The following is a 21800-nucleotide window of genomic DNA, read 5'->3' as shown; positions in this document are numbered from 1 at the left end:
CACTCAATTGTTTTTCATCAAACAGAAATGTTTTATGTTTTCAGAAAAGAAAGTATGTTCCGTTCAAAATGATGCTAGTGGTTTGACTGCCTATCAAGAACAATGCAAGAAACACGGTAACCCACGGCTTTGCTTTTTATGCTGTTTGTTTGTTGTTTGTCCGTTTGTTTGTTTGTTTGATTGTTTGTTTGTTTATTTCATTTTTTGTTTGTTCGTTTATGCTCGGCATGCTGTCAGTGTGTGCTTGATTTCTCATTGCTTTGAGTCCAAAGGAAACCATTTTGTGTGTTCTTTTAACCTAACTAATTGTATACATGATTGTGCAGGTATATTGGAATGGCGAGAAAGTAATCCATGTCATGTAAACACAGTTTGTTCAACTAGAGGACTTTGATTATTTACAGAGCATTAGTACATGTACAGAGTGTTCAATAAGTTGGCGATATGTCTTCTTTATACGTATAGACAATTATTAAATTACATTTATTTGACGCTTTTTTTGTGTCCGGCGGCAGGACTAGTGCCAGTGTCGTTCCTGAGACGACACCTCGGCAAGAGAGTCATCAAAATGCGTCACCACTATCTGGGTGGTAATGCTGCCCGTCCGGTTGCCTACGCACTTCGGGTACGTCTGTCTGTCTGGCTGTCTCTCTGTCTCTCTGTCTTGATGCATCGGTGTCTGTGTGTCTGTGTGTCTGTGTGTTTGTATGTCTGTGTGTCCGTGTGTCTGTCTCTGGTTCTGAGTCTGTCTGTTTCGCTCTCTGTCTCACTCTCTGTCTCTGTCTCTCTATCTCGCTCTCTCTATCGATCCAAAAAGGATTTTATCTTATTCTTTGTCATTTCCTGATTCCAAAAACATATAGATATGTTATGTTTGGATTAACAACAAGCGCAAAAAGTTAAAAAGAATACAGAAAAGCGCGCCTTCCTGTTGAACACGCTACTGCGCTATACATACTCGTCAATTTCACTGCGTTTTCCACGTGGAAAGTGTCAGCGATTTCCTTGCCGCGGGGATTGATGAAGCTGTATTGTCTCGGTGAAAAAAATTAAGTACGTTCTGTGAGTTCGACAGATTGACTAAACGTAGTAATTTCGCCTTACGCGACTTGTTTTGTGTTTTGACTGACTGCAAAACATTATACCTTGATAACTTTAATTCAAGGTAAAGATACACACAAAAAACACATATCTGTCACCACCTAATGCGTATTTTCGTTCATCAAATGCTTAATTTAAAATCAATTTTACTATGCTTGCTTGATTAATTGGTTGATTGATTGATTGGTTGATTGATTGATTGATTGATCGATCGATTGATGGATTGATGGATTGATTGATGGATTGATTGATTTATTGACAGAACAACACAGTGACGGAGACAGTGGACCTGAGTGACAACTACCTGGAGTCAACAGGCGCTGCCTGCCTGGCCGCCATGTTGAGAGACAACACATTCATCGTGTCAATGGTCAGTGCGCCACACTCCCCCGCTGTCTTCTTCACTCCAACAACAACTCTCTTCTTCTTCTCTTTCTTCGTCGTCTTCTTCTTCATCCCAAACACAGTGCACTTTACCTTAGACACCGAGCATTGTGTGAAGACTTACTTTTACTTTTAAAGCTTTACTGTTCTGTTTGTACGAGCTTATTCCGTAGAATTCACCGCCATTGGGATAATTATAAAAATGCAGAAAAATGTGTCTGTGTATAGGTATGGATGCATGTATGTATCTGTGTGTGTGTGTGTGTGTGTGTGTGTGTGTGTGTGTTTGAGCGCGCACGTCTGTCTGGCTGTCTGTGTGCATAACTGATGTACACGTGCGTGTGCGTGTCACAGTATAATTATGTGTACCTAGGAATGGTTGGTGTCTTGTACAACGTAGTTTATTTCTCTGCGTGAACAGAACCTGTCGGACAACTTTATTGGGTCGTATGGCTGCGCGACACTCGCCAATATGTTGGACGTTAACACCACGCTCAAGTCTCTCAACCTGGCAGGTAAAAAGTAATATATTTTCACCGCACACGATTCACCTTTGTTCTCTTTTTCTTGATCTCCCGAATCGCAATACTGAATCTACTGACTGATGTTTGAAAAGACGGGAACAACCCATTATCTCCAAGCACTGCGATAGAGGGAATGAAAACACCCGCGTCTACCTGAAGAATTCATACTGTAAAATATACGGTGTTGTATTTCGAGAATGACACACTTTGAGTGTGTTAAAGGACATGAGCTAGTTGCTAGGCGTTAATCAAAATACAACAAGGACAACATAAAATTGGGACACTATGTTTGCATGTCTGAACGTATGACATGTTAAAGTTGGCCAAAAAATTATTGCAACAAATTTCAAACCCAAATTAAAGCATTAATTCCTGTGTCATTTATTTAAAACTGTATGTGCCAAAGAAGGCCGTTCACTTAACCTTCAGGATCACTTTTTGGATTAAATATTTCTTTTACAGGGACCACGTGACCGCCGCTCAAGTAAGGGTACCCTCAAAATCGACCAGACAAAAACGGAAGAGCCGAACCGTCGCGATATAACCTTCGTGGTTGAAAACGACGTTAAACACCAAATAAAGAAAGAAAAGAAAGGAAGAGCCGAATGAAAAATCGACAAAAAATTACAATAGGCAAAACTTTGCAATTTTGACATACGAGAAGAAATTCAAACCAATTATCTACCCTGAACAGATTATTTTGTTTTGCTACCTTGTGTATTTCGCGTGCTATGCTATTCCTACTGATGCAGGTGTCGATCGTAAGAGCGGTCAAAAACGGAACGTTTTACGTCAATTTGTATGGGTATCATGTCAAAAAGCGCTACATTTTAGCTATGACTTCGTGGATTGCTTTGAAACTTTCAGAATATTTTACCAACATACTAGAGATACTTCGTGCGAAAGTTTGGATCGTTACGGTTATTTATCCAGATGTGACGCAATGTTTCGGAAAATATTGTTAAACTTGTCATAGGATTGTTCACTTGTTTCCAAAAAATTCATGACTTTGCATATCTACAGATAAATGATTGATACAGATTCTGTCTAAATTTCATTGGCGTGTAGCTGCTGGCGTTAATTTGCTAGTCATGCAAACACATGAGGAAACAAGTCGCGTAAGGCGAAATTACTACATTTAGTCAAGCTGTCGATCGCGAACTCACGGGATGAAACTGAACGCACTGTATTTTTTCACCAAGACAGTACAGCTTCGTCAATCCGCGCGTGAAGGAAATCGCTCACCTCCCACGTGCAAAACGTAGTGATATTGACACGCCAGATTAGCGCGGTAGCGTAATGTGCTAAGCAGGAAAGCGCGCTTTTCTGTATTCTTGTTAACTTTCTGAGCTTGTTTTGAATACAACCTATCATATCTATATGTTTTTGGAATCAAGAAATGATAAAGAATAAGATGAAATAATTTTTGGATCGATTTCTTAAATTTTAATCGTAAGATTAATTAATCTATTTTCGTTAATTGTGATCACATTTTAAGAGTAAACATGACATATGTATATATTTTTAGATGCAGAATGTGATGAAGAATACGATGCAATCAATTTTAAATCTGTTTGCGAAAAATCGATTTTAATGACAACTTTAATGAGCAAACTCATTAATTAATTTTTAAGCCTTCAAGCTGAAATGCAATACCAAAGTCCGGGCTTCGTCGAAGATTACTTGACCAAAATTTAAACCAATTTGGTTGAAAAATGAGAGCGTGACTGCGTGAGTCCGCCTCAACTTTCACGAAAAGCCGGATATGACGTCATCAAAGACATTTATCAAAAAAATGAAAAAAACGTCTGGAGATACCATACTCAGGATCCGCTCTCATGTCAAGTTTCATGAAGATCGGTCCAGTAGTTTTCTCTGAATCGCTCTACACACTCACACACACACACACATACACCACGACCCTCGTCTCGATTCCCCCCTCTACGTTAAAACATTTAGTCAACACTTGACTAAAATGTAAAAATGGAACGTTCACGCTGTTTCGCGCTTATAGCTGTTATCGAAACATGCTACGGTCACGCTTGGCTGGGCATCGCTGTGGCACCAGAATCATCGCTTAAATATGTAGCGTGTTTACTGGTCCAGCAAATTTGCGTCAGTACTTACACGCACATAAAACTTTAGCAGTGTGTGTATCAATCATTTTTCTAAAGACATGCAAAGTCATACATTTTTTGGACCCAAGCGAACAATCCTATGACGAGATTAAAAACTTCTTTCGAAAAATTGCATAACATTTTAACAAACACCTGTAACAATCCATCATTTCGCTCGAAGTATGTCTAGTATGTTGGTAAAATATTCTGAAAGTTTCAAAGCAATCCACCAAGTCATTGGCATTGCTAATGTGCAGACTTTTTTGTCATGATACCCCTAAAAAATGACGCAAAAAGTCCCGTTTTTGAGCAACAATGCAGAGACTCTTTGACACACAGGAGAGAAAGTTTCAATCTCTGAACAGTGAATTGATGGCTAAAATGGACAGCTCGTTCAGTGACGTCAGAAAGCAGATTCAGTCCATACAGTCAAAAGCAGACGACTTAGAACAAAACTACTTCTCTATGCTGCAAGAAACACGGGCTACGCACGCTGCAGTTACAACCCTTGAAGAGAGACTTAATCAAACCGCTGCAGAACTAGACGACAAGATAGACAAGCTAGAAGCCTTTTCTAGACGTGACAATCTGAAGTTTTTCAACATAGCACAGTCCGCAGACGAAGACTACTATACGTGCGTCACCAAGGTGCTGAACGTTTTAAGAGATACTGTTCCAGAAAAACATTGGGACAGGACAGACATCGTGCGTGCCCATCGCCTTGGAAACAAAAAGCACGACAGCAACTCAGCAAGGCCACAACCAATGATTGCAAGATTTGCAAGATGGTCCGACAAATTAGAAGTGCTCACAACAGGCAGAGAAGCGCTTAGAAGGAAGAACATCACTGTAGCAGCTGACCTCACTACCAGACAACAGAACATCATCCAGGAGCATCGTGACAGAGGGCTGAAAGCTTACTACAGGGGCAACAAACTCGTTGTAGATGGCCCACTACAACAGCGGCATTACAACCGGAGTTCATCCTTTGGGAGAGGGAGACGAAATCACCACGAGCAGCAGCACAGCTCACGAAACGACTACAACAGAGGCAGCGAGGGCGGTCAGCAGTGGAGACAAACTGCAGGTCAGCGCTCACATAGCAGATCCCGCAGGGACTCTTACAACCGCCACAACACAGCTGAGGACTACAACCCCAAGAACACGAACCAAGCATGGTATGACAGGAGATCCTACCAAGAGTGGGATGACCACACGAATCGCTATGATGCAGTTGCAGTGCCGACACAGTACCCAACAGAGCAGCGCAATCAAAGCGGAACGTTTGGGGACTCCCACAGCCACCAGTACAATGCAGACCCGTACAACACCAACGACTGGAATCATGATTGGTATGACAGGAGCTCTTACCAAGATTGGGACGCCTACTCGTATCGCCAAGAGCCCGAGGCACGGAGGATCTCACAAAGCGCCCCCAACTCAAAGACTTACTTCGCAGCATCACGCGAGAATACATGGTACCCAGAGACAGGAAAGGCCGACCCACGAACTACAGCACCCCAAGACTACCAGATGGGAGACGAGACCACAGCTCGAAAGCCATACAGCAGCCCAGACGAGGACAGTCAGCCAGGGAACGCGCCAGCTACCAGTAAAGCTACCGACGACACACACCAGGCAGCGGCCCAGCAGCAGGAGACCAAGGTCAACCCAGACGACGCTTCAACGCACAGCCTAGAGATGGCGGCTGGTGTGGGGCCAACTGAGGAGGTCAACGGGGATACAGTGGAAGCAGGAGATCCGTCCGGATCAGCAGCCCTGGTGGAGACGAGTCTGACGACGTACAGGAGGGGAACCTGCGAGCTTACGAGCTCTCCATACAAGGCTCCACAGACACCACTGCTCAAGCAACAGAGGTGTCATCTGAGACACAACACAATGCAGAGGGGAACGACGTCATCGCTGAGGTGTCTGACAAGCGCCCCCTCACTCGAGCACGAGCTCAGTCCGTGAGGGAGGGAATGGACAAGCGCCAGATGACTCTTGCTGACTGTGGGGTCCACAGCACGACGCCAGTACCCACGGTTACCAACAGGGTCACAGACGAAGGCGAAGGAGCTAGATAGGTTGTCGGCCGGGCCCCTGCTAATCAACTCCATTCGACTAAAACCGTAAGTTTCTTGACGTATAATCTTGAAGGTCTAAAACGCCTCTATGATCCAGATATAGGTTCATATCTATCAACATTTGATTTTGTGCTTCTCGTGGAAACTTTTTCAATAACTTTTCCGACTTTGATATTCCCGACTTATGAAGTATTTGTATCCCCAGGCATAAAACTGTCAGATAGTGTAACTGCACGTCTCTCAGGAGGAACTGCTCTGCTTGTCAGAAAAGAACTGTCCCGCTTTGTGACTAGAATAGAAACAGAATACGACAACATGATAATTCTAAAGTTGTCGAAGAGTCTCTTGGCCACAGACCAGGATGTGATCTTATTTGGTGTTTATATTTCTCAATCAATTCCGTGTATTACAGAGAAACGGACATTTCGAATGGCATAGCTGTCATTGAACATTGCATGATGGATATTATACAAGACTGTGGTGATCTCCCTTTTATATTAATTGGTGATTTAAATGCCAGAACAAGTTCGAGAAATGCGGTGCATAAAACACTTCTCGATGGGAATCTCGACATTTTTTCGATACATGAAGATTACTTAGAAAAAGACTGTGTGAAACGGAACTCAAAAGACAAAGAACTGAACGAATATGGTAAATGTTTACTCAGTGTCTGCGAACAGTTCGATCTGAAAATTTTGAACGGTAGCCAGGGTGACGAGCGTGGGAATTTCACATATATATCCACCTCTGGTTGTAGTGTGATTGACTATATTATTGTCTCCAGACTCCTCCTTGATTTACACATCAGAGTGCACGTAGCGGAAAAAATCGAGTCAAAACATATGCCAGTCGAGTGTTACATTCAAATACAAAGTGAAATGCATGAGTTGGATAGAAAACAACCAAGGGCGTATAGAATTGACAAACTCGTTTGGTGCCCAGATAAAAGGGAAGAATTTATGTCTTGTGTAATTTCTGAAGAGGTAAAACACTGTTTTATTGAAGCAGAAAGCAAAATAGACATGGATGTAAATGCCTCGATTAGAAAGTTTACAGAAGGACTGCTTATAGCTGGCGAATGCATGAAAAAAAGTATAACAATAGGAAAAGAACGTAAACAGGCATGGTTTGATTTTGAATGCAAAGAGAAGAGGCTTACGAAATGTCCAAAACGGTAATCTAGACAAACTTGTGTACACACAAAACAGAAATGAGTACAACGAACTTAACAGATGCAAAAAAAGTTGCCCACAGACAAGCAACAATTGAACTGTTGCAAAAAAGTGGCAAAGATCCTAAAACATTCTGGAGAACCATAAGGTCTTTATCAAGAAAAACAACTAATGCTAACACAATAGAAACTGAACAATGGTATGAACACTTTTACAATGTATTCAACACATTCACAGAAACGGACACAAACAATCCTACTGTCGATGAAGCACAAGAGGTAGTAGATGAAAATGAACTGGAGAGTACCCAGATGCTGGAATATGACATAACAGAAACAGAGGTTTACGAAGCCATACGAGCATTGAAAAATGGTAAAGCTGCAGGGCCAGATGGTGTTATTAGTGAGCTTTTCAAAAATTCAGCTTTTCATGTTGTACCATTCCTAGTCCGGTTCTTCAACATAAAGGTTCATATCCTGAAGACTGGTCTGAATCCATCATTCACCCCCTTCATAAAAAAGGGGATATTAACAATCCAGACAATTATAGAGGCATATCATTACTTAATATTTGCAGCAAACTATACAGCTTTATCATAAACAAAAGACTAACAAGTTGGGTAGAATCCAACAACCTATTAAATGAAAGTCAAGCTGGCTTTCGTAAAAAGTACAGTACGACCGATCATATTTTTACTCTATTTGCTATGGTACAAAGACAGTTACTGTCACACAAAAAACTATACGTTGCTTTTATTGACTTCAAGAAGGCCTTCGACTCAGTAGACCGTACAAAGCTGTGGAAGGTGTTGCAAAGCAAAGGAATAAAAGGTAAAATGTACCAAGCCATACTTAGTATGTACAACGTTGTTAAAGCAAAAGTTAGGGCGGGAGTCGAGGTCACTGACTTTTTCATGTGTCCGAGAGGCCTGAAGCAGGGAGAAATAAATAGTCCAATTTTGTTCTCACTTTTCATTAACGAATTGGCGGACGAAATTATGCGAAAAGGACGACATGGTATACAACTTATCCCAGATTATATTGAGATATTGATTCTCATGTTCGCAGATGACGTTATTTTGATTTCTGACACTGTGTGTGGGTTACAGAACCAGATAAACGTGCTATACCAAACTGCTTGTAATCTTGGCTTGACTGTTAATTTAGAAAAATCTAACATAGTTATCTTCAGAAATGGTGGTCATATTGCAGCTATTGAAAAATGGATGTATGGTAATAACGTAATGGAAACTGTGAACATGTATAAATACTTAGGAATTTACTTTTCTACAAGGTTGACATTTTCTCACACGCTGAACGATTTAGCGCTGCGTGCAAGAAAGGGTGTGATTGGTATTTTTAAGGTACCCTGGACTCTAGGAGAAAGATCACCAAACATATTCTATAAACTATTCGACTCCCAGATCCAGCCCATGCTCAATTATGCGGCAGAAGTCTGGGGCCTTGATGCAGACCATTCACCTATAGAAAAGGTGCATCTGTTTGCCCTTAAGAGGTTTCTGAACACAAGCATGAAAACACCAAACACACTTGTGTATGGAGAAACTGGCAGACACCCGTTATTTGTCAACACGTTTGTTAAGTCCATACGATTTTGGTTGCGCATCCTGAAAATGCCTAGTCATCGATTGCCACAGAAAGCTTATAAAATGCTGCTTTATTTACACGAACAAAATAAAAAAAACATGGGCGTCATCAGTTTGCTATGTGCTATACAAATACGGCTTTGACCAAGTTTGGATTCAACAAGGCGTTGGAAATGAAAATGCGTTCATAACGGAATTCAAGAACAGACTAGTCACATTATACAAGCAAGAGTGGATAGAAACCGTACAAAGTAAAGAACGATTCCTTTTCTATAGCACTTTCAAGTCAGCCTTATCTATGTCTTCATACTTAAATGACCTGAAGCATGTCAAAGCAAGAAACTGTCTGATTAGGTTAAGACTTGGTGTCTCGCCACTCAAAGTGCATCGATTACGACACATTCGGTCGCCAACAGCTGTAGATTACTTGTGTCCATTCTGCGCAAATGAGACCGAAGATGAAATTCATTTTGTTTTGAAATGTCCAAAATATGCTGGTATTCGTGAGTACTACATACCTGCAAAATATTACAACCGTCCATCAAGCTTTAAACTGGCGCTACTTCTAGCGACACCAAACAGATCAATTAGACTTGCAACCTTCATCATGAACGCGTTTAAAATACGCAGTGAGTGGGGACAGTGAATATGAGATATTGTATGATCTTGTTTTATGTGTATGCTATTTTTGTTGTTTGTGTCGATTGCTTAAAAAATAGTAATAATGTTTTGTTTTTTGGAAACGTTAATGTGATGCTATGTATCAGAGATGCAACGATTATGCATATAACTGTTTGCAGATTTGCGTGTGGAAGGGCATGTGAAGGGATAGATGGAGGGATGAATAGATGGATGACGGATGAATGGTTGGACAGACAGACGGATGAGTAGATGGATGGATGACAGAGGGACATGAGATGGATGGAAGGATGGATGGATGGATGGTTGGATGGATGGATGGATGGATGGATGGATGGAAGGAAGACAGAGAGACATGAGTGAAGTGTGACAGAGACTGGATTTTGTGTTGATGCATTACTGTCCTTTTTCAAACGTTTTGCTGTTGTAATTGCCTGTTTTCACTGTCGTCATGTCGACTGTCATACGATGATGATGATTATTATTATGATTAATATTATTATGATTATTATTCATGAAGCATGTAATTTTGAAACTTTGTACACCCCGAATTGAAATGGGCCCAAGCCCTAATCAATAAACCATCCAGACTCCAGACTCCAGACTCTCTCTCTCTCTCTCTCTCTCTCTCTCTCTCTCTCTCTCTCTCTCTCTCTCTCTCTCTCTCTTACCGCTTCGGCCAACTCATAATCTTCACTCAGCTCTTTTCACCCCAGCAGATTATGTGTATTCTTTGTTGTTTTCTTTATTTCTTCAATGTTAAAATGTATGTAGATCGTTAGCTAAACGTGAGTTCGACTTTTATACCGCAGAATATCTCAATCGTTTTGCTGAAGAAAATAGTCCCCGAGTTAACGATAAATATGCAGATGACCTCTATAAATTATTCAATTGTACTCTGAGATCAAAGACAATGACCAATGACAGGTGAGATCGAGACTCGGTTGTGATGGATTATCCATATGGTTGTGATGGATTATCCAGAATAATCACCTCCTCAGCTAACAGAGACAAAGAGGCAGGTCATGGGATAATTCCAGGTTGTGACCAGAAAGTGTTACATATATTCACCCTTAAAAAGGGAAGGGGGAGTTCTTGATAGGCTCAATCTCTCTCTCTCTCTTTCTCTCTCTCTCTCTCTCTCTCTCTCTCTCTCTCTCTCTCTCTCTCTCTCTCTCTCTCTCTCTCTCTCTCTCTCTCTCTCTCCAACTGTAAAGTATAGACCTGACCAGCAGAGGCAATGTGCGTGGTGTTGGCAGGCAACCAGCTGTCGGACCGTGACATCCATCACTTCATCGACCCGCTGAAGAGCAACATGTCGCTGACCAGCCTGGACCTCAGTCACAACGGACTGTCCGAGATGGCCGGCCTGCACCTGGCTGTAGTCCTGGTAATGATGCACAGTGCCCCTTGTCTTGATAAGTTATCTCTTCAACTAGCTCTTAACACCGGTGCTTGGCACTATGATGAGGCGGGCGGGGCCTGTGGGTGGGGTGTGCTCCCCTGCCTGATACTAATGTATATACGTACGTATAGTTGTGTAAATAGAGTAGTAAAGAGTAGAGCTTCCGCTTTCTTCCCCGGCCTCACAACCACTCAATGTCATGTGCCAGTGGCTGTAAGTGTCCTTACCTGTGCAGGAGTCCATTATGGCAGCGAACACTCTTTTTGTTTGAAACCGGTCCAAAGGTGTCCGTTAATTTAAGGTGTCCGTTCATGACAGAAGCAATTTCCTTAAATCGAATAGACTCTTGGTAATGGAAGTTGTCCTTCATTTAAAACTAGTCTCTCGTGTGTTGGTACAGTGGTGCCTGTCATGGGAGGACACATTCAAAATCAGCCTTATGTGTCCCTTAATTTGCAGGTGTCCTTTCGCTACCGGGGATATTTTGGTGAGGTCAATAACCCGTTGCGCTTTTGCGTTGTTCTTGAGGTAGTTTTCTTTCACGGTCAATGGCTACCAACACTATCTACATTCCGCTGGTGAGAAGCGATTTCGTGTGGAGAAGGGGGGGCGGGGGGGTGACCACGTTGGCGTGGTACCTAGCTGCAACTGCTTCACTAGACTTTCAGTATGTTTTGTAAAAAAAAAAAAAAAATGCCTTCCGTGTTACATTGTCTTTCAGAGTGTAAACGATGGGTTGAATGACCTTGACCTGAGCTGGAACTCAATACGCAAGAATGGCGCTGTGGCGCTTGCCAACGCTCTAAAGGTATACCCTGAGACGTTCGCTTGTTGTTTACGTAATATCATGATTCAAAAATGGCTGTCTTTGAAACCGTAGTTTACATTCTTTCCAAACATTATCTTGAGATTACATTGCACATTATAGTGAAGATATGTCGATTAGATCATTCAAGTAATCCTGAAATAGTCAACAATGTCCAAACATGAACCAAACTGCAATATCTTGTGTTGTTTGTTCTTTAGCATTGTTTTCACCGGGCGGGGGTGGGGGTTCACAGGGGGTTGATCAACCCGTGCAATTCATAACAGTAACACATTTTCAAAATTCCACCATGAAAGGCTTCGAGGTGAGAAGTGTGCAGGAAAGTATTTTATTGTGCATAAGTTGACTAATCTAGAGCCTTTTGTGGGTTAAACCATGGTGCTACTGTACACAGGTGAACACGGTGCTCGAGGTGCTAGACCTGTCGTGGAACGGTATTGGGGCAGAGGGCACGTCAGCCCTGCAGCAGTCTCTGCAAGTCAACACCACTCTTAGAGTGCTGGACCTCACGTAAGTTACAAGTCAACACCACTCTTAGAGTGCTAGAACTCACGTAAGTTACAAGTCAACACTGTAAAAACTGCTAAAGATACTTGACATTATATATAGTCACCTGGCTGGCTATAGTGGAAAGGTTACTTTTGGTGGTCACATTAGATATTATGTTTTTTGGAAAGTTCGTTTTATTTGCAGCCACAGTTCGGTAAACGACAAATGGCTAAACCCAACCACCTAAGAATGAGAAGCGTTTTTGTAACATGACCCATATTCTGCAAAAATGCAGCCATGACGCAGGGGGTAGGTTACAAAAAACAGTCATGTACGGCTTGACTGCATACGGATATAAGCAAATTATACCTTAAACGAAAGCTAAAGATTTTTGCCATCAGACAGCAAGTAAAATGCCTAATTCGTATACACAGTTTTATTTTTAACAACATCTGTATAACATGCGGACGACAAAACAGGAAATGCCATTTTCTCAATCGATATGTATAGCTAACTGAACGCCTGGTTGAAACCGCAATCAAAAACATCTTGACAATTGTTTATTCTCACAGCTAGAATTATTTTACATCAACAATTGTTAATTTACCGAGGAAAACAACAGTCATATAAGATACATAATGGACGATTTTGAATCAACTCCGAAAACCGAACCGGGTCGAAGCAAAAATGAGTTTACACATACACAGGTTTGAAAAAGGATAATTTGGTTCAATCTGTTAGATTTTTACCCATAACGTTAAAGATCAGCTCAATATAAAAGGAAAGTGATCATTGTAAAAGGATTTTGCTATCGCAAAATAATTCAACTTCCGGTTTTACCACATGGCGTCCATAATATTATCAATTTATTACATAGCGTGCATTTGTCAGAAATTATACTAAATGTTAGAAGCGATCTTAAAGTGAAAGTAACGTTTAATAAAAGTATGCGCATTTATTGATTGATTGATATATGACTAAAATAAGGGACATGTAATTTAAACGTACAAAACGACATTTTGTACACTACCTCTCTAAAAAAAAACGCGACTATGACCGACCGATATGTATGTGTAAATTAGGTCATTGTTAGTGATGAAAACGGGTTTTCTTTAAAAGATAACACGCAAACTGTGAAGTCCAAGCCCATAAATGATTTTAGTACGACTTCTTCAAAACAGGTCTGTTTTTCACTCCACCAGTTTCAGTTTTAATAAAATATATGTATAGCTCTCATTTAAAAAAAAAACTTATCTGCAATTCACTTAACCAAATACACAATGAACCCAGAAGGTATTAGAGTGAGACACTTTACAGTGAAATATGTTATGATTCCCCTTATTTCAAAATATATGCATTTTAATTGGCAGACACGATTCACGTCGTTGGTACGTGTCCTCTGGTGAGGCAACCGTTAGCATTTTTTGTCGTAAAAATTGACATTTTTAAACATAAATCATGGACAAAAATCTAATTCTACAAAAAGTGCAGGTTTTCTTGGTATAGTCAGTTAAAGCATCTTAAAATTCAAGAAATTGTGCAATTACGTGTATGTATTTGAAATGGCAGAAAATATTGAATGAAAGTGATTTTTGACTGATTGAAACCCTACCCCCACTAACAAAATGTGCCCTGAGATTAGGGGTGTTAGTTGAAGATGAATGAATAATGGCTATGGTTTTCCCCTAAAGTATTCAAAACCTAAACATATACATAGGCAAGATGTTCTACATTAACACAATTAACTTTTTAAACATATACATATGCTTAGTACACGATACTTCCGGTTTTTCTACCGGATGACTTATACATTTAGGGGGTGAACACCTTATCGTAGAAAAAGCTTTATTTTCAAAAAGTGCAAGTAATTATTAAAAATCATACATAATATTTATATATTGGAGTTAATTTTCCTTCGATAGTCATTTGTTTCAAGTGGCAGACAATGTCAGTTGGAGAGTTACATGTACGTAAAGTGTATAACTGTTGTCTGTGATTAGTGCATTGTGTACACATTGGCACCATTTGATCCTAAATGCTAAACGATGTCGTGATCATACCACAGTTTTAGGATAATTTACATCGCATCGATTACTAAATTTATGGTAGAATTTCACTGATAAATTCTATTTCCGGTAGCGTCAGTGCCGTTATCTGAGATAGTAACGTTTTACATGGTTTCACGTTCATTGGTGAACGTAACGTGTGGTTTAACAATAGTGAAGTCTGTCTGTGTGTCTTTGTTTGTGTGTTTGTCTATGTCTGTCTGTGTGTTCGTCTGTTTGTCTCTCCCTCTGTCTATCTCTTTCTCTCTCTGTCTGTGTCTGTGTCTGTCTGTGTCTGTCTGTCTGTCTCTCTCTGTCTCTCTCTCTCTCTCTCTCTCTCTCTCTTTCCTTTCTCTCTCTGCGAGGTAGGTGCACTTAAAGAGAAAGCAATACAGAAAGAAATGCATTTCTCTACCAAGAATGAAGTTTGTCTGTCTGTGTGTTTGTGTGCGTGTTTTTTTGGTTGCGTAAGTGTTTCTCTATTTATAAGCATCTCTACGTCTTTGTTTGCGTACATAAGTGCGTGCGTGCATGTGTGGGGGTTTCTGTGTCGGTTTGTCTCACTGTGTGTATGTCTGTCATTTTGTCGGTATGTTTGTGTATTTCTTCGTGTGTGTGTGTGTGTGTGTGTGTGTGTGTGTGTGTGCGTGCGTGCGTGCGTGCGTGCGCGCGCGCTCGTGTGTGTATGTGTGTGTGTGTGTGTGTGTGTGTGTGTGTGTGTGTGTGTGTGTGTGTGTGTGTGTGTGTGTGTGTGTGTGTGTGTGTGTGTGTGATTGCAATTATTCCTCCTTTTTACATTTAGTCAAGTTTTGACTAAATGTTTTAACGTAGAGCGGGGAATCGAGACGAGGGTCGTGGTGTATGTGCGTGTGTGTGTGTCTGTGTGTATGTGTGTGGAGAGCGATTTAGACTAAACTAATGGACCGATCTTTATGAAATTTGACATTAGAGTTCCTGGGTATGATATCCCCAGATTTTTTTTCAGTTTTTTGATAAATGTATTTGATGATGTCATATCCGGCTTTTAGTGAAACTTGAGGCAGCACTGTCACGCTCTCATTTTTCAACCAAATTCGTCGACATTTTGGTCAAGTAATTTTCGACAAAGCCCAGACTTCGGTATTGCATTTCAGTTTGGTGGCTTAAAAATTAATTGATGACTTTGGTCATTAAAAATCTGAAAATTGTAAAAAAAAATATTGTTTTTATAAAACGATCCAAATTTACGTTCATCGTATTGTCCATCATTTTCTGATTCCAAAAACATATAAATATGTTATATTTGAATTAAAAACAAGCTCTGAAAATTAAAAAAATTAAAAATTATTATCAAAATTAAATTTTCCAAATCAATTTAAAAACACTTTCATCTTATTCCTTGTCGGTTCCTGATTCCAAAAACATATAGATATGATATGTTTGGATTAAAAACACGCTCAGAAAGTTAAAACGAAGAGAGGTACAGAAAAGCATGCTATCCTTCTCAGCGCAACTACTACCCCGCTCTTCTTTTCAATTTCACAAAAACAAACAGATAATGACGTCATTTTAAGTGGTACAAACGTGTACATGAATGCCTTCCCTTTCGAATGATTTACAGTTATATAATTTCTGTCAAGCGGTTTAAGTTCTATGTCCGTTTTATGAACCCAACCCTCAAAACAAGAATAGTAACGCCAAAGAAGGAAAACATACACACAAACCAACGTTTTTCTCACCGGTGGTTTGGAATATTGCCCCAAAACTTTCGATTTAGTGTTGTGGTGTTAAAATCTATCAGAAAAAAGTGTTTGCTAACGTGACGCCAAAAAGTAACCAAAACGGTCCTTAGCCGACTGACTAATAATATTACTTCAAGACGCAAAGCAGGTATGGAAGTGCTGCTCATTTCTGTATGATAATCTTCTTACTAGCCACTCATGTACACTGAATATAGCACATGCTTACAGCGGCTGTATATGTCCTGAAGCCATTCTCTTGAAAAGCTGGTCAGAGTGCTAGCCTTGTTGTGTTTATGGTCTTTCCCTCCTCTCTCTCTAACACCACTCTCAGAGTGCCGCTAGACCTCACGTAAGTTACAAATCAACACCATTCTCAGGGTGCTAGACCTCACGTAAGTTAAAAGTCAACACCACTCTTGGAGTGCTAGAACTCACGTAAGTTACAAGTCAACACCACTCTCAGAGTGCCGCTAGACCTCACGTAAGTTACAAGTCAACACCACTCTCGGAGTGCTAGACCTCATGCAAGTTACAAGGCAACACCACTCTCAGAGTGCTAGAACTCACGTAAGTTACAAGTCAACACCACTCTCGGAGTGCTAGACCTCACGTAAGTTACAAGTCAACACCACTCTCGGAGTGCTAGACCTCACGCAAGTTACAAGTCAACACCATTCTCAGAGTGCCGCAAGACCTCGCGTAAGTTACAAGTCAACACCACTCTCGGAGTGCTAGACCTCACGCAAGTTACAAGTCAACACCACTCTCAGAGTGCTAGACCTCACGTAAGTTACAAGTCAACACCACTCTTAGAGTGCTGGACCTCACGTAAGTTACACGTCAACACCACTCTCAGAGTCCTAGACCTCAGAGTCCTAGACCTCACGTAAGTTACAAGTCAACACCACTCTCAGGCTGCTAGACCTAAAGTAAGTTACAACCACCACTGAGCTTCGGGAAGAACTAAGAACACACTGAAGGAATTTTCAGTTTGTTTGCATTGTGTGTTTGTTTGTTTTGAGCTTGGATAACACGAACACATACAGATTGGTATCGCCGTGGTGTATACAATTAACATTTTAAGCAGGTCGCTTTTATGTGCCCTTTTGTTAACAGAAACAACAGAATTGGCACAAAGGCTGCCACAAAATTTGCAACGGGACTGAAGAAAAACTTCGGACTGGAAACTGTGATCGTAAGTGTTTCTCTGTGTGTGTCAGCCTGCCCAGGGCTCCCCACAGACGCCCCTCCTAGAGGGTCCCGGGACCCCCACTTTCAGTTTCTAGAGGGTCCATGGACCCCCACTGCAGAATTTTAGAGGGTCCCAAGGGTCCAAAAGCCGAAAAGTCCCGTTGTACTCATAAAACATTGTGGTCACGCATAGTTTACTGTGAAGTGTCTTTATCATTGACATATTCTAGGATGACATCACACACACACACACACACACACACACACACACACACACACACACACACACACACACACATATATATATATATATACTTTAGCATCGGTTTCAACCTCCTTTCCGATTTCCTTCGCGTGAAATTGACATCGGTGCTTGCAAAATCTGAAAACTGTGCCTCAAAGTACGTAATAGCTGACGATTGCAGTCTGAAAATAGTATCTACGGTACGCACGATAACGGGAATTCAGTGCGTCCCAGGACCCCCTCTTTGAAATTTTAGTGCGTCCCGGGACCCCCTCCATACATTTCTAGTACGTGTTTTCAGCTTCTAGTGCGTTTAGGACGCAGGGACGCGCTCTGTGGGGAGCCCTGCTGCCTGTCTGCTCTCTCTCTCTCTCTCTCTCTCTCTCTCTCTCTCTCTCTCTCTCTCTCTCTCTCTCTCTCTCTCTCTCTCTCTCTCTCTCTCTCTCTCCCACGCGGTTGTGAGTGCATGCGTGTGTGTGTGTGTGTGTGTGCTCGTGTGTGTGTGTGTGTGTCAGTGTGTGTGTGTGTTCCTATGCGCACGGGTCTCTGTACTATCAGTATGGCTTAGGGCCTATTTTGTTGTTGTAGTTACAGTTGTTGTTGTTGTTGTTGCTGTGCCTCACTGTCGTGAGCTTACTTTGTGTCCTTTTGGTGTTGCATGGATTGAAACAGCTGAACCTGAATCCCATCGGCGACAAAGGCATAGAGGCTATTCTTAACGCTGCTGCCCTTCACCAGAACCTCAAGTTTGTGTCACTGGAGGTGAGTTGCTAGGCCTACAGTGGTACCTGCGATGTGAGGCCCCTCCAATGAGAGGACACCTCTCACGAAGGGGCACCTTTCCTTGTCCCTATTTCTGTCAAATAAACCAAAATATATATCCTCAGTTTCGCGAGTGGTCACCTGCAATGTCGGGACGCTTAAAGTTGGTCCCGAAGGTGCCCTTTCATCGCAGGTACTAGGTACCACTGTACAATACTTGCATTATTCAAGGCGCGCCTGAATTCGTTTGGCGCAACTGAACCTGCCGACGTATCCACTTTCAAAGCAGCAGTATGAGGTCTTGGTTTACCTAATCTCGTCACCCGTGGTGACACGGGGGTAGGACATGGATACCGTCTCTGCACAACTTGAACAGTTGACCTGTGCCCTAAACGATTGAGCTATTGTGCGCTCGTCGAAATCAAGCCTCTCTTAGAGTATATCAACCCCTCCACACATCAAGAGCGCCGCGGGACGATGTTTCAAACCCAGACATACGCAATGACAGTACCACATACAATTTAAGTTGAAAACGTCTTTGACAACAGCTGAAACGAATTAAAAAACATGTTATCTGACTAGTGTACACGCCCATGCTTTGTAAAAGCTTCCATGCTTCGTGTATAAAGGTTTTAGGTCTCACTTAGCACATGTCTTCGACGTCAAGTGTTAGGTTGAAACGCGCGTCCTCATGCCAAATCTTTAGCACCCGCTTTACAGGGAATTGTTTTTCCTGGCCGGATTTGCGATTCCTAAACGCCCCACTGAACGACTGACGTCACATGTCGCTTCGGTCTTTTCCGGAGGAACACCGCGTGTACATAATACACACTTTGATCGCGTAGCACTGCCATTGCACATTTTCACAACGAAAACCGTGCCACTGTTTCATTCATCTTGGTGTGTTAAATCTGAAAGCAATACAAGTGAACGAACAATTGAAAACATATCACGTTACTAAACTGTAGCTCAGTGTTTGTGTCAGTGACGTGGTAGTGTTCAAATATCTGCTGTATCAGGCAAGCCGATTTGGTTTCACCTGAACGACTGCGAGAGGCGAGCGCAAACCGTTGTGTTGTTCAGAAATGGTGTTCCCTTTGATATTTTAGTGGACATTTAACTTCAAATGCAACCTTTCTTAGCCGTAGAGTTGGTAACAGAACCTTCATGCCCGAGAAACGCCCCATACGACGGAGTAACCCTGAAATGCCTTCACTTTTGTAGCCCTGTCTGTCAGTTGCTGTCGTAGCCTAGTGGTTTGTGCTTCTGCTTGAATGTCAGCTGACTCGGGTTCGACTCCCTTCCAGGTTACAGTATTTTTCTTGTTTGCTTTATTTTTGTCATCAATTTTGTGTCCTTAACTCCACCCTTCAATCTTTTCAACCCTGATGCATTCCGTTTATTTTTTTTTATTATTATTTTTTTTTAAACCATTTCCCCCAAAGCGGTTTAGCACGGTGGTATGTTATGATGAAAACCCGATTACACAAAGCTCACATGTGCACGGTCTGCAAACTAAACGGCGTGGGCTCACCGTATTAGCCAATAACAAGCACACATATTAAACCGCAGCGCAAAGCGTAAACATTAGTACAACTTGAAGAAATCAATATAGTTACCAGAAACAAAACCGTGCTTCGCACCGAACAGTTCGACAGTGACTGACCTACTGACCGAACCGCACCTCTCGCTTGTGACAGTCGCTCATGATGATACAACCATTCTTTTGCCGAGTCTGAAATTGATCTTCATAAAACTATGTGTAAGTGTAACAAAAGAAAAAAACTAATTTCTTTCATATTGCCTGAATAATAACTTTATTTACTGATAATCAAGGTGGCATCGCCGAATCACTACAAGTGCAACGCGATCGAAGTGACACGCGGTGTTCCTCCGGAAAAGGCCGAAGCGGCTGTGACGTCAGTCGTTCAGTGGGGCGTTTAGGAATCGCAAATTCGCCACCGGGTGCCAAAAAAGTGAAAAACGTGTAAAGCTAATATTTTCCGTTTGCCTACCGTTAGGAACGTAATTTTTTGCACAAACCCTTGGCCCCACAATTCCAAGCTACTCGCAATATTTGAGCTCAAGTGACCCCAGAGTACCAGAGATTCAGTCCCCAGTCCCCAGTCGACAATCAACTAGACTTTCAAACAACCACAAGAACTTAACCTAAGTATAGCCGGGCTATAAATAGCCGGCGGCTACAAAAATTGCAAACTCAGTATTTGTGAAGTGAGACTACAGTTGAAGCTACTGGAAGGGTATCTGTTATGTGTTAGAGAGTACAAACTCTCAGACCATCGGAAACCGATGCCACGGTAACGTAAGCAAAACTGCCGATGTCGTTTTTACATTTAGTCAAGTTTTGACTAAATGTTTTAACATAGACGGGAGGAATCGAGACGAGGGTGGTGGTGTATGTGTGTATGTGTATATGTTTGTATGTGTGTGTGCGTGTGTGTGTGTGTGTGTGTGTGTGTGTGTGTGTGTGTGTGTGTGTGTGTGTGTGTGTGTGTAGAGCGATTCAGAGAAAACTACTGGACTAATCTTCATGAAATTTCACATGAGAGTTCGTGGGTATAATATCCTCAGACTTTTTTTTCTCTTTTTTTCGATTAATGTCATTGATGACGTCATATCCGGCTTTTTGTGAAAGTTGAGGCAGCACTGTCACGCTCTCATTTTTGGTTGACATTTTGGTGAAGTAATCTTCGACGAAGCCCGGACTACGGTATTGCATTTCAGCTTGGAGGCTTAAAAACTAGTTAACTAGTTTGCTCATTAAAGTTGTCATTAAAATCGAATTTTCACTTACAGATTTAAAAATGATTGCATCGTATGTTTTTATATCGCTTCATGCGACTTGTTTGAGTTTAGTTAGGCACTTTTTTTTTTTGATACAGGAAGACTTGTGTGGAAACTGCGAAGGTATGCAAAAGCTTTTGGGGGGTTGTTTTGCAGTTGTGCTAATTGAAAATGTCGCTGTCAGCTCTTTATCTCACGTTTATCCCGGGGTAACAGCTCGAGACAGGCAGTTTGCAATTTATAACTAAAATGAGATAGGCAGAAACCAAATACACTCTTCAAAAAAAGTTAAGGATCACTTTTTTACAAGCACGCCACACATAACAGACAAGACCGAATTCTTTCATTTTTTACAAATTATATGATTGAACAACCAAGGAGTAATGACAAACAAAGCAAAGATCGAACGCGGCAGCGACAATTTAGCTAGAGTGTGTCAAACGTGACAACCCTCGAAAATGGAATTCACAACAATGTGAATCAGTGTCAATAACGCGTGTGCCCTCCGTTGTGTGCCAGGCATTCAACACATCGTTGGCGCATGGAGTGGATCAGGTTGCATATGAATGCTCTGGGAACTCCATTCCACTCCTGCTGGAGCCATTGCAGCAGTTGACCCAGATTGCCAGGTGGAGGGTGATGTTAATTGCTGTACCCGACGACAAAGCTCGTCCCACATGTG

General features: G+C 41.6%; 1 protein-coding gene across 1 annotated transcript in view; it reads left to right on the top strand.

Moving 5' to 3' along the window:
• LOC138964116 (leucine-rich repeat-containing protein 74A-like) overlaps positions 1-21800 on the top strand; it is a 44304-nt gene that overhangs the window by 12646 nt on the left and 9858 nt on the right. The window contains exons 4-12 of the mRNA XM_070336001.1: positions 45-116; positions 516-625; positions 1364-1471; positions 1907-2000; positions 10890-11020; positions 11757-11843; positions 12256-12371; positions 17233-17311; positions 18224-18313. Coding sequence (XP_070192102.1) covers positions 45-116; positions 516-625; positions 1364-1471; positions 1907-2000; positions 10890-11020; positions 11757-11843; positions 12256-12371; positions 17233-17311; positions 18224-18313 — 887 coding nt within the window. The remainder of the gene's footprint in view (positions 1-44; positions 117-515; positions 626-1363; positions 1472-1906; positions 2001-10889; positions 11021-11756; positions 11844-12255; positions 12372-17232; positions 17312-18223; positions 18314-21800) is intronic.

The sequence above is a fragment of the Littorina saxatilis genome, linkage group LG4, assembly GCF_037325665.1.
Source record: "Littorina saxatilis isolate snail1 linkage group LG4, US_GU_Lsax_2.0, whole genome shotgun sequence".
NCBI lineage: Eukaryota > Metazoa > Mollusca > Gastropoda > Littorinimorpha > Littorinidae > Littorina > Littorina saxatilis.
This window is presented reverse-complemented; position numbering and strand designations above follow the sequence as displayed.